The sequence below is a fragment of the Pteropus alecto genome, unplaced genomic scaffold (genome assembly GCF_000325575.1).
Source record: "Pteropus alecto unplaced genomic scaffold, ASM32557v1 scaffold79, whole genome shotgun sequence".
In the NCBI taxonomy this organism is placed as follows: Eukaryota; Metazoa; Chordata; class Mammalia; order Chiroptera; family Pteropodidae; genus Pteropus; species Pteropus alecto.
This window is the reverse complement of record NW_006494612.1, coordinates 14895952-14907979: the sequence shown is the minus strand read 5'-3', so window position 1 is coordinate 14907979 and position 12028 is coordinate 14895952. Positions and strand designations below refer to the sequence as shown.

Below are 12028 nucleotides of genomic sequence, written 5' to 3'. Positions count from 1 at the left end.
AGAGATTTTACTGAATTCATCTTTGCTGGCAGCTTCAGTGGCTTACACCAGGTTGAACATGAAGTCTCTGAAAAATACAATGAGCAAGAAAAGCAGGGAGAATAAAAAGGTGACTAAACTTGTTAAAATTCATAGCCTCAGAATATTGGTTACTGGGTAGGTTCTAGTAACATTGTTAAGCAGACACATTTATTTTTGGACCTCTCCTCTAAATAAGTCTAGATCAGAACTCAGGTTCATAACCACACTGCTATATATTGTCCTCAGGCTGAATAAGGAACTCAGTGCTTTATCTTCTGCTTGTGTTTCTCAATGTTGATCAGATCAACGGTGACAGGGTTACAAAACCAAGAGAGAAGACAGAGGTCTTGGAGGCGGGCTCAGAATGAAAATGGCTGAGGAGGCAAAGGTAGAGGGAGACCTGGTGAGTGATGCGGAGATTTACTTCTCAAGTACTTGCATAGTTGCAGCTGTAGTGAATTCTGCATCCAATGAGTCAGGCAACTTTAGTAGCTTGTGCTACTCAAAAAAGCTCGTCTCCATCAAGGAAAGAACTAGAACAAAGATGGTGTGAATAATGGTAGAATCAGAGCCTGAAGGAACAGGTTGAAGAAAGCAAAAGACCAGATTTTGGTGCCAACATCATGGAGCATAAAAATGGTCTCTGAGGCAACTTACTCAGGTCCAACTGTTTTAAGTAGTTGTTGTTAAGAGAAAGAATAATCTCAATATTGCTACAATTTTTTTTTTTACCTGAAAGGTTGGATAAGTAAGAATGTGCATGATCAAAAAGCTGTTAGGTCTAATGTATTTCAGACTATTACCTCTCCAGTTATATAGGTTTTCTTTCTCAAAATGATGAGAAACTGAGGCGTTGGTTGAATACAGATGACTTAACGTGTTACCTATTCCAGATTATATATTTCCATTTAGAAAAGCTTGCTAATTTTTTTTTAAATACAAAAATAAAAAATAGAAATCTTATCAGTGGGTCTCAACTCTGTGCATCAGATACAAATGATGTCTTAATTAGAATTATTTTGTTCATAAAAGAACAAAATCCATTTCAAACTGGCTTAATGGAAAAGATATCTTATTGGTTTCAGTGACTGAAAGATATGAGTAGCACTGGCCTCAGGAACGTCTAGATACAGATTTTGTTATAACGTTGTCAGTAAATCCTCTCTTTGTTACTGACCCTGCTTTCCTTCATCTGCTTCATTTACTTAATTCTCAACCAAGTTTTCCTCTCCTAGTGGTAATTATGATCACCAGAATCTTGAGGCCAAAATTACTGTACTTTAGCAACTTGGGAGAAGAGCCTATAATCTTTCCCAAGTAGTTCAACAAAACCAATGTAGTTGACTTTCCTCGATTTGTATTGAGTAACATACCCGTCTGAGAACCAATCAGTTGGCCAGGGACCTGAGACATACACTTTGTTAAGACCTACAGAATAGACCCACCCGTGGAACTAAAAAGCAAAGTTAGCATCACCCAAACTTTTTATATTGAGACTGGAAAAGAGTGGGTTCTGGAACTAAAAGAGGGATTCTGTTACAATAATAGATTCTAGCAGAAAAGCTATAGATGTTTTTAATTTGGAATTCCAGATCATCTCCCATCTAGTTATACTAAATCAGAATCTCCAGGGGTTGATCCTTAAGCAGCTGTGCTTTTAAATCTCCATGATGTGTTTCTAACTCACGACCAGGGTGAGAACCATTGTAACACAAGTGATTAATTCTAAAAATAAGTGATATTATGCATTGTGACACAGTAAGGAAGAGAGTTGTAAATAAATAGATAACTGCATGTTTTATTTACGTATAGTGACTGCTCTTCTATATAAATTTACTGCTAAGAAAATACCAAATTATGAATGATACGAACTAATCTAAATTAACATCACTGCCACATTGACCTAGATCAGCAGTCCTCAACCTTTTTGGCACCAGGGACCTGTGTTCCTATGGGAATCTAATGCCTGATGATCTGAGGTGGAGCTGAGGTGGTGATGCTAACACTGGGAAGTGTCTACAAATACACATGAAGCTTCATTTGGTCTCCCACTGCTGTGAGGCCTGATTCCTAACAGGCCACAGACTGGTACAGGGGGTACCCCTGACTTAGACATTTAGAATAACAATTGATAATGGATGCTCATTGGCTGAACACAACATTTTAAACATGACTTAGATAGACTTGAATAAACACGATGTGTAGATATGTATGTTCTGCTGTTAACCTGCTATGGTTAAGTCACTTAACTTCAGTGGCTCTCAGTTTTCACATTTATAAAACAAAGATGCTGGATGTACTGATGTCCACGTCCTTTCCAGCTATAATATTTTATGATTTATGATTGAATTATGATGTTATATATTAATAATTTTACCAAGAGTTTCATATGGAGTAGAGCTTGCAACTCAAAGTGTGCTCCATGGAACAGCAACATTAGCATCATCCGGGAATGACTTAGAAATGCAGAACCAGGCTCCATCCAGACCAAAAGAATCAGAATCCACATATTAAAAAGATCCCCAGGTGACTCATATGCACATTAAAATTTAAGAGACATTGGTCTAGACAGTAGTTCCTACTTCTGACTATGGTTCTAAAACCACTTGAGAGCTTATTTAAATTGGAGATGTCTAAAATTTTCCTTACTGCGAGAGACTATAGCAGTTGATTAAGTTTGTTCAGCATCTCAGGAACAGATTTTAAAATCTCCCCAGGTGATTCTGATATATAGCCACATTGATTTTGTCTAGGATATCATCAAATATGAAACACAATACTAGCACAGCCAAAACCTCATCCAAATCTGTAAACTCCACCAGTGATTATCCTATAAAAGATATTATTTGTAATCACTTTCACTTCTGTCTAATTTATGAACAAGTGGGAAATAGTATCTCATTTTATAGATAGGAAATATTAAATTTAAAAGGGAAAATGGATTAACCTGAGATTACTGAGTTAATGGCAAAAATGATGTTGGATAGGTATCATCTTATATTTATTTTGAAATTTCTTGTAGGGATCAATAGTATGCATTGCTTAGACTATAATTTTTTTTAAAAAAAGTTTAGCTTCTTTTACAAAATTTTACCAAGTAATCAAACCTTACAAAATAAAGGTCCAAAACCTTTATTTAAAATAGCTAGAATGCAATAAAATATTTTCCTTAGCATTCCTTAGCCACTAAAAAGACAAATAGATTTTCTTGGTTATTTATCATAATTAAACTTTTATGTTCTAATCACAGCTGGCAAAATCTTACAAATAGAGACTCTATGTTCAAATGAATAAATAATTTGAATTTTTAATATTAAAATGAGAAAAGTTATAAGAAGGCATTTTATATTGTATAGTGCTTGTGAGATATATAGAGAAAACATAATGATAAAAGCCATACTTGAAATCCACAAGCCTCATAATAATTTAATAAACTCGATTGTCATCTAAAAGAATCAGGATGGTTGCCTTGGTGACAGAGATTATCCTTTTAACTTCTTGTGTCTGTCATTTTAAAATCTTGATTTGAAAATTTTTTTATTTATTAATATGTGTCATATTGATAAAAAAAATTGTGTGCTTTAAACTGGCTGTGTAATTCTTAAACAAAATTATAAACTATCTTCTTAACAATAAGCTTTGTTATGATTGTAAGTAGATAAAAAGTATTTATCATAAGAAAAATGCATGTAATATAAAAAATAACTCAGAAAGACTTCTCTACAAAATAAACTCCTTCTTAGGAATCGTTTAGCACAATCTATTTTCCCTAATTTTGGTCCCACTGATTGCTGTTGCTAGCAATCTTTCCATTTTTAGCCCTCATGGCTTCTCTTCCCAAGTTACATGTGGAAGCTGAGCTCAGAGTCTTGGGAAAATCTGTCGGTCCATGATTATCAGTGGCCCTGTGGGAGATATAAAGCTTATACGAATACATTTTGATAGACTTGAACAACCTAAAGCTGAAGACTGAGTACCAACTAATGAAACAAATCTTCACTTTTAATCTGGAGAAGTTTTAAAATTTTTTTCTGTTGAGTAATTGTATGTTCCTGTGAAATATGCAGCACACATTATGAGAACCCTAAAATTCCCCATATAACTAAAAGTTCCAATTTGGGCCACCAAGAAGATTACTAAAATCTATACTTGTCTTCTCAGATGTCCAGTATAAATATACATATATCAAATGCCAACGATTTATAATTTCTACATATAAAGTACCATAAATACATAAGCAAGCATTATTATACAAAAAAGAATGCAGATTAGCACTGAAATACTATAATCACCAATAGAGAATGCTAGAAAATTATAAAAGTAACTAGCATGTAGAACAGAGGAAACAAATTTTGGACCCCTTTCTTTAAGCTAGGTTAAGTAACATACTTCATATTTAAATATTGCTCCCAGTTTTTCTTTTGAAATGGACACATTTCATTGTCAACATTTTCTTTCAGATATGATATGTTCAATTTATACTCGATTTATTTTTTATGTAAACATTTATGAATAATTTTTTGAATAAGGCAAACTATTAAAATATACTCAATGTTTTAATTAGATTATTTAGCCTTTTAGAGCTCCGGAAAAAACAATATGAAAAAAATATTTTTGTTCAAGTGTTTACAAAAGTAAATTTTACATAATTTTATTTTCACAAATAGCAAAATTATGCAAGTATTCCCATCATTTCTAATGAAAAGTAAAAATGTTTAGAAATACAACATTTTACTTTCTCAAAATTTTCAACTATACTCACTGTAGGATTTAACTTGTTTGAGTTATGTTGTAAAGCACAGATGAGCTATGATCTATCACTATCTTCTATATCATAGAAGAGTTTATAATTCATAATCCTGCCTAAATATTTATTTAGTATATATTGATCAAATGGTGAGTATATGGAAATCATTGTATTGGGCATTAAAAATTTAATGTGGAATGAAGTAGATTTAACACCTCTTCAGAGACATTGAACTCTAACCTAATTGCTAGTTGAGCATTGGATTTTAGAAAAACAGACTAATAGGAGGATATTTACTTGTTATTTCCATTGAATTATAAAACATGAAAATCAGAGTTTAAATTCTTTGAATTCTTTAAATAAAAGAAATTTGTAAATGCACTTAAAGCCTAGTATGATATAGTTTTCTGGTGACTTCATATATTTTTAGTTTTAGAGTGGGAGATGAATAACGATATGCATCTAAAAGGTGATTTCTACTCTTTTCTCCACTTCTCATATTCACTAATATTTTCCTGTAGGTAGTGAGAAAAGGGGTAGAGGGGAAATCAGGAGTAGTAAAAGAAGTCAGAATGTACTTCCTACATTCTGTGAAAGCTATTTGCCCTTCTAGTAATTTTTTCTTTTGGTTTCCTTTACCATTACTGACACAGTAAACATTAGTGGAGAACTTATTCATTCTGACTAAGCAAGGTTCCTAAGACTTAGTAGAACAAAGAGATCTCCTTCATTGCCTCCTGACATGTTGAGATAATTGTCATTCTTTTTCCATGTTAATTTTCCCTTTTATCAAAATTCAAATTGAAACTTGTACCTTTAAGGACCATGGGCAGCCTCATACCTGAATTAAGATACTTTGACTTCTGTTCCTTTATAAACCACAAAACAATCTTTAAGGTTTGCTGTTACCCAAATGGTCCATGTTTCTAACCAGTGTCTGATGCTGAGAACACACTTTCAGAAACATTGGACTCTAACCTAACTGCAGAGCACATATATATTTGGAGGTGAACAGTGACTGCTTTGACTCTCTTCTTTGTCCTTTGTATCCAGGAATTGTTCATGTTTAAGTATTAAATACAATTTTATGTTATCATACAATATTGTCATGTTACACAAAGTAGAAGTATACACCTATGAAAATTATTAAATAACTAAAAGCTAGTATTAACATAAGAAACTATATTTTTCTTTGAAGTTTGCTGAAAACCATGGGCAATAATTTTCTATTTCACTGACTTGAATTTTTTAATTTTGTGTTCTTATACAAATGGTTCTTTGCTGGCAAGAGAAATTGAGAGGAACAAATCAGGCATCATCTGCTTATGAGAAAAATATCCTTCTGAATTCTAAATTGGTAGTATGTTCTTAGTCAGACAGGCACCTCGATGGTCATCATTTCCTGGCTGAAGTGTATGGAGACAGAACTGGCACACTGTGTAGAGGCTTTACTGGATTCTTCAGACATTTGATAGCCACAAACAGTGACACTAGTGATACAATCCAATCTCCAAAGAAATTGCATATGGCAATAAAACATGCAGAGAGATGTTTAACTTACCCTTAAGTTTGAGTCATCAGAAATAAATTTCTTTTGTCTTCTATGAGAAATGTAGATGTGTTTATGTCTTTACAAGGTTAATTGTTCTTGTCTACACTTGTCTCTGTAGAAATCATAATGGTCTCCAAGTGATTATCAGTTAAAAAATCAGTCATTGATGTTCCTGAACAAAAAATAGTTCATGTAAGTCATATTCTGTTCACTGTGAGCTGTAGAGATGTGCGTGTGTGTGTGTGTGTGTGTGTGTGTGTGTGTGTGTGTGTGTGTGTGTTTAATCCATAAACCCCTACATACAGAAAATCCGAGTGGATCTGCCCAGAGCAGTGGGATGTCTTGGTTTATATTAGGCTGAAGTACAGAATCAGGAAAATAAAAAATTAGGGTTTTATCTTTGGGATTGGTCTGAATGACAGAACTGGATTGTGTGTACACTATTTACCATAGAGTAAAAAATAAATGTTCTGAAATATACTGCCATTTTTTCAGTTTATTTCTTCAACATGCCAGAACTTACTTTCCACTTTAGGGTGACTTTCCTTTCTGTGTATTTGGGAAATGATGGATGGACTGTGTTTTCGTCCTCCTTTTTCTGTGTGGTGTTCATGATTCCCATATTTTTGAGATTCGTCTTCTTTTGTTTTATTTTTTCCCTCCAGGATGAACTTCTGCTCATTTCAGTTCTGGTTACAATCTAGAGCCCAATCTCTTTCGACAGGATGCTGATACATGCACAAGAGGTAGAGCTAAGGAGAGTCAAGGGAGCTCTTGCTACTGCTTTTTTCCTCTGTTCGCTGATGCACAGCTTTCACCTACCTTGCAGGAAACCCCTCCATGGACCAATAAGGACTGTCTAGTCTCCCAGACCACCACTCTGTCCAAAGAGCATATTTCCCTAAAATAAGGCTAGGAAGCTCTGATAGGATTAACAAGGCAGATGGCCTTCGTCTGAGTGGCCAACAGATGTCTGCAGAATACACACACACACACACACACACACACACACACACACACACACACACCCCTACCTCTAAAGGAAAAATCTTATTCTGAATGACCATTTTAAGGTCTTCTCATCCCACAATAAATGCAGCATTTCATGTAACTTTTTAATTTAAAATATTGCATTTCATTTGTGTATTCAAATTCATTCCTACTTGGAATAAGAAGTCAACACTTAAATGTGACTCCCTTAGCATATCTAAAGACCACTCACTCTAAATCTTTGACATTTTACTTACTTTTTTAGTCTGAGTTATCTGAGCAACCTATCTTCTCCATAGCCTTTGTTGGTTTAAACTGGAGGAAGGAAGCAGGATAGTATTGGCAGGGGAGAATTTCCAATTTTGTTTTTCAATTCACATGTAAAAAAATCCCTGTGGATGACCTAACATGTAAAAAAAATCATTTGCCCACCCATAAGACTAGACCAGCACTGTACAATAGTAATATAATGTGAGACAAATATATAATTTAAAATTTTTGAGTAGCTACATTACAAAAAGTAAAAACAATACTATGACATTAATTTTAATAGCATGTCTTACTTAATGAAATCAGGGTTTCCATCAGGGCTCGCCAAGAGAAGCGGAACCAGCAGGAGATTATGCAGACATATTTAAATATTAAGATATTATTACAAGAAATTGGCCTATGTGATTGTGGAAGAGAAGATCACAGGCAAACTTGAGCCTATGGTCAGAGACCAAAATTGTCCTCCACAGACAGAATTTCTTCCCTTTCCTTGGGAAACCTTAGCCCTGTTTTTAAGGCCTTCCAATAGAATCAAACAAGTCTACGCAGATGACACAGAATCCTCTTCTTATTGAAAGTAAATGGACTCGGGCCTTTAATTAGATCTGCAAAATATTTTCAGCAACTCTTAGATTAGTGTTTATTTGAATGATTTGGGATAGTTGTCTAGTCCAGTCAATACATAAATAAAACCATCACAATCAATATGTCCAAAATAATATAATTCCGCATGTAATTAATATAAAATAATTGAGATATTTTACAGTCTTTTTTATACTAAATGTACATAATCCAGTATGTACTTACTCTTGTAGTACATCTCAATTTAGACTAACCACATTATTTCCTTAATATGCGTGTGTCTAGTGACTATGCATTAGACAGTGGTATAGTTAGTGACAAAGAGTGATTAAGCTGGTTATCTTGTATCTTTAGAATAGCCCGAAAGATATAAGTTCTGAGTGTGTTTAAATGAGGTTTATTGTTAGCTAATTACCTATGGTATATAAAATGCAACTTTATTGTGCCTTTGCAGACAGAGTACGTTTCTTAAAAAGCTGATAAAAAGTTCCCATACATGTTGATCTATATGACTGAATACAGAGCAGCACTATTCTTGTTACATCATTATAGAAATACTATAAAACCCAAGAGCATAAGGTAAACAATAGAAATGTAGTCCTGAGACATCTGGACAAATTTTTGGGGGGTCATTTTGCCCTACAGGGGCATTTGGCAATATCTAAAGACATTTTTCATAGTCATGACTGGGGATGGGGCTGTCAGCATCTAATAGGTAGAGACCAGTGATGCTGCTAAATACCATGGAGTATACAGAATAGCCCCACTCCACTTCCAAATAATGGTTCACACATCTTAAAAAGTCAATGATGCTAAGATGAAAACTTCTTTGGAGTAGGATTTGGAGACATACAGGGAAGAGAAAAATGTGGTAAGAGAGGCAGATGGAAGTACCTTAGGCCTTTGTAGATCTTTTTTTGCACCTTGGAGAAATGTGATTGAGTATCTTAACTCTGCTGTATCTTCATTGTCATATATAAAGTTGGAAATGGGATAAGGGTGGAGGAGTGGCCCTGTAAATAGTATGATGATAGATTAATGGGGAAGATGAGGAGAAGAAATCTTCCCAGTAGTGATTATCTCAACAGGTGAACAAAAGTCAGTAACTGTCTTTTCTGAAGATATTTCAGATTTTCTTATGGTCAGTCTTGATTATAGACTTGCAGAAAAATTTTAAAAATCCAGTCAAATTTACAAATAGAGAATTTAAAATGTATACAGTAATTAACACCATCTCAGCTATCTGTGGAATGAAGTGATAGATAAATAAATAAACAAACATTATTAACATTTTTATAAGAAAAACCATGGTATTATGATCAAGTCACTTTTCAAAGGTAGTAATCATATTTGTAAACTCTAATCTTAAATTTACTTCTATCCAAATGAACTATAAATTCAGAATTAACTTCTTTTTCTAAGCCTTGTCAATGTATATATACTGAAGCTAGCAGCAAATTAACTACATTTGTTAAAACCTGATATTTAGAAAAAAATTAACAACTAACTTATTTCATGAAATGTGTCATATTTGCATGCAGTAATTGGTTAAATGCATTAACAAATTCTGATTATAAATATAGCTTAGAGTCACTACTTCTGAATTATGTTTCCTATTAGACGGTTGTTATAGTTCATTTCACAAATTCTTAATTTAATATGTAAAAACTAAATCTTCCTAAATCTAAATGACATTCTTACCAAGGATTCTTAATTTGTATTGAAAGTAATTAATATAAAACATGATTATAAATTGTGATCGATTTTAGCACTAAAAACAGTGACAATTATCTCCATTCATGTAAGTTTTTAAGCATTTTCAAATAACTAATTTTGAGGTAACTCGGATTTTTTTCCTTATTTCAAAAAATGAGTGACTTAGCAATATGTTACAAACTCTTTTATTTTAGATCAATCTATAAGCTTCTTAGAGATAATAATTTAGTTTTCATGGTGGAATTAAAAAATTTAAGTCATAGTTATGGCTTATATTTACAAAGAGCTTTTAAATTATAAATTTTATTTTTCCTTAGAAATACGCAAAGAAAAAACTGAAAAGCCGGAGAAACCTGAAAGAAAAATACAAACTAAAGGTGAGTGTTTAATTTTATGTTTTTTTTCTTATTTAGTGTATATATTTTGTACATTTATATGGGAGAAAGGAAAGTTTTCTTGTTTAGTTTGTTTACTTATTTTGTTTTAATTTTCGAGTGTTTAAATAAGTACCTTAGTCTATGGCCATGCCATTCTGAACACACCCAATCTCGTCTGATCTCGGAAGCTAAGCAGGGTCAGGCCTGGTTAGTACTTGGATGGGAGACCACCTAGAAAGACCAGGTGTTGTAGACATAAAAAAAAAAAAAAAGGAATAAATAAGTACCTTTACTTCCCATTTAACTTCAGGCATCAATATATAAATAATATTTAATGATTGGAATCAAATTAACTTTAAAATGTATGACAATTTTTAAGTTATTTACAACTGATGTTTATTAGGTAAGATAATACCACAAACATAGTTTTTGACTTACTAGCAAATATTTTTCCTGCTTTTAATAACTTTCTAAAATAAATCAGAGTTTAATTTTTTTAAATTTGAATTTTTTTATGCCATGAAATATCTTTAAGATCTCTAATGTAGAAATGCAATCATTACGTTGTCTCACTGCATACTGCCACGGCCTCCCAGCTTTCTTGCATAGCCTTAAGGAGAAGATAAACAGTGACGTGATACTTACTATTCCTTTCATCTGAACTGAATCTAGTAACTACAGTCTTGCATTACAGCCATATTAAAAATGGCCAACACTTGTGTTCCTTATCTTACAAGCATCACTTTTCTGGAGGTGGCTCATGTAATCAAAAAAACTTTAAAGAAATATATAGGAAGCAAAATCATTCAAAATGACGTATTTCTAAAAATGCCTAGGATTCTCCAGTGGTAAGTCTCACATTAGTTTGCACAAGCCAGAGCAAAAATAAAAATGTCATAATTACTATTATTGTGTGATACAGACAGAAAGTAAAATTATTTTTCTGGGATGAAAATCAAATATTGTCTAATATTTATTATGACAATACTACTAGTGTAAAATTACCTACAGTAAATATCAGTTGAAAATAGTAAAGTTTCAAATAATAGTAGTTCTAATTAACCTAAAATTATACCAATATATAAATCTATATTAAAATATCATTTTTTTAAAAAAATGTATAATTCATGTACTTTTTTTTGTGATGAACTCATATCATTCTTCATACTTTATATCTTTAATCCTAGTGTTTGAATTCATTTCCGATTAGTCAGCCAGTCCTTATACAATCAGGGACATTCAATGGAGTAATTGAAACCTATTTATATTTGTAGTTAGGGAACTAATGTATTCTTATTTTTCCCTTGATTTTTTTGGTTCTCAAGTCCTTTGGTCAAGGAAATTGGACACAGCTCTTAGGTATGGATTGACTAGCCATGACCAAGCTAGCTGTGTGTTTCTATCTGCTGGAGGTTAAACAGAAACTCAACTGGTTCCACACGATTGGCGTCTCTGCTATTTTATCTTGCACACTGTACTATTAATTTAATAGGAGTGCTGCTGGAGTGAATGTAGTGCTGCAGATGGTACCATTTCCATTTTGGACCTGGCTCTATTAGAATCCTGCTGTTAAAGACTTTGAGCAGTGGGCTGTAGAGTGGGTTTATTAAACTAGTGAGTCTTGCATAATTAAAACACTGAATTTGGCTGAGCTTTAAAATAAATTTCTCAAAAGCTGGGCTAAAGATTAGTACCTGAATATATTTTCTGAATAGACCAAATATATTTTGGGAAAGTGAATATTTTTTAAGAAAGAGAAAATGGAGTTTTAGC

At 33.0% G+C, this 12028-nt stretch overlaps 1 protein-coding gene and 1 pseudogene across 1 annotated transcript in view; both read left to right on the top strand.

Annotated features, from left to right (window-relative positions):
- Positions 1–12028, top strand: part of TRDN (triadin) — a 110890-nt gene that overhangs the window by 74619 nt on the left and 24243 nt on the right. Inside the window, exon 5 of the mRNA XM_006926138.1 lies at positions 10196–10255. Within this exon, the coding sequence (XP_006926200.1) occupies positions 10196–10255 (60 nt within the window). The remainder of the gene's footprint in view (positions 1–10195; positions 10256–12028) is intronic.
- Positions 10393–10511, top strand: LOC112474431 (annotated as a pseudogene).